Source organism: Seriola lalandi, unplaced genomic scaffold (genome assembly GCF_002814215.2).
Source record: "Seriola lalandi dorsalis isolate HSWRI2012SDOR001 ecotype SW California unplaced genomic scaffold, Sedor1 jcf7180002054683, whole genome shotgun sequence".
Taxonomy (NCBI): domain Eukaryota; kingdom Metazoa; phylum Chordata; class Actinopteri; order Carangiformes; family Carangidae; genus Seriola; species Seriola lalandi.
In genome coordinates this window covers 172057-173674 of record NW_019525236.1, presented here as the reverse complement: position 1 = coordinate 173674, position 1618 = coordinate 172057, and the positions used below count along the sequence as shown (strand labels likewise).

General features: G+C 48.4%; 1 protein-coding gene across 1 annotated transcript in view; it reads right to left on the bottom strand.

Moving 5' to 3' along the window:
* The window catches only part of itgb4 (integrin, beta 4), a 17671-nt gene extending 17363 nt beyond the window's left edge, over positions 1 to 308 (bottom strand). The window contains exon 1 of the mRNA XM_087178322.1: positions 204 to 308. Coding sequence (XP_087034448.1) covers positions 204 to 279 — 76 coding nt within the window. The 5' untranslated portion in view covers positions 280 to 308. The remainder of the gene's footprint in view (positions 1 to 203) is intronic.
* Positions 309 to 1618: the final 1310 nt, after the last annotated feature.

Below are 1618 nucleotides of genomic sequence, written 5' to 3'. Positions count from 1 at the left end.
GGGGGGGATAAGTCACAAATACAAAACATACCATATACTCTATATATAGTAAATACTGTCTATACTTATTAAATATAGATATTGTAATGAGACAACGATTATTGATTGTCGTTCAGGTTCTGACTTGCACAAAAACCAACGTGAATAAACGAGCTGCAGTGAAAGGAGAAGATTAGATGATGATGATGATGACTCTTCCTCACCTTCAGCGTGACAGTGGGTCAACAGGACGAGTAGAAGCCCCACCCCCACTGAGAGACGTGACGTCCATCTCCCCATCTCCTCCCTGCAACACAAAGACTCACAAGTTCACATGAAGAACACAGACAGTCGTACCTGTGCAGACTGAGGCCTGACCTGAACCTCCCGCCCCTCCTTCAGCCCAGGTAGAGAGAGAGAGAGAGAGAGAGAGAGAGAGAGAGAGAGAGAGAGAGCGGCCAGGGAGACACCTGGTCTGACCTCTGACAAACACCTGACTGACTCTCTCTTCTCTCTCCTCAGGTGGAAACGGGTTTGAGATTTCTCCACAGGAGAAATATTCCCTTCTATCAGGGTGTAAACAGATATAGTCCATTTTTATTCATATAGCGCCACTTCACAACAGAAGTTATCTCAAGGCACTTTTCAAAGCGAGCCAGAGGAAAAGACCAGCATGCAATGCATTTATAGTCTATAATCAGCGGAGAGGTGCTGAACGTGATGCTACTGTGGCGCAGGCAGACACCTCAGTCATCTGAGAACCTACCTGCATGGATATGTACCTGACTCAACCCTCTAACTGTTGATAACACACCTGCTCTTCACACCTTGAGCGCTCACACACACACACACACACACACACACACACACACACACACACACACACACACACACACACCATGAAGAGCCAGTCGGGGCATGAATGTGATAGAAGCATCAGGACAGGAAGAGACCAGCTCAGGGTGGGACCTGGAAATGTTCTGGCAGCGTGCTGTTTAGACTCGTCACAATAAAACCACTTTATAATCTGCTGCTGGAATCTTGGACGGAGGACAAGCTCCCAAAAACAAAGTCTCCACGAAAAGGAGGAGGTGGGAGGGAACAAAGGGCACTATGTGGCATGAAATGTCTCAGTAATTGCCTCTGGGGGCAGATCACTGCGCCACAGGCCACAAAAAAAAAAAAAAAAAAAAAACCCTCAAGATTTACAACTGCAAGAAGGAATTTCTCCTTGAGGCGAGAGAACGACTGTCAGGTTAAAAAACACAGCCTGAAAACACATGGGAAAGACTCCTTAGCACTTGACTGTGAGCTTGAACCGACTGCAGGTGTGCGTGTGTGTGTGTGTGTGTGTGTGTGTGTGTGTGTGTGTGTGTGTGTGTGTGTGAGTCCATCAGTCCATCAGTCACTGCAGCAGGACGGTCACAGGGGAACAGACCAGCTCCTGTTCTCCTGACTTCAACTACTGGAGACAGATTACAGCTTCCTACAGACTGACCCTGGATCTGACTCAGTGTCTCTGGTCTCTGCGTGTGTGTGCAGACGGCAACATGGCTGCCAGGTGAACATACCACCGCTGGGCGTGGGTCTGACCCTGCTGTGACATCATCAGTGAGGGTGGGGGTCTTTAGGTTTAGGG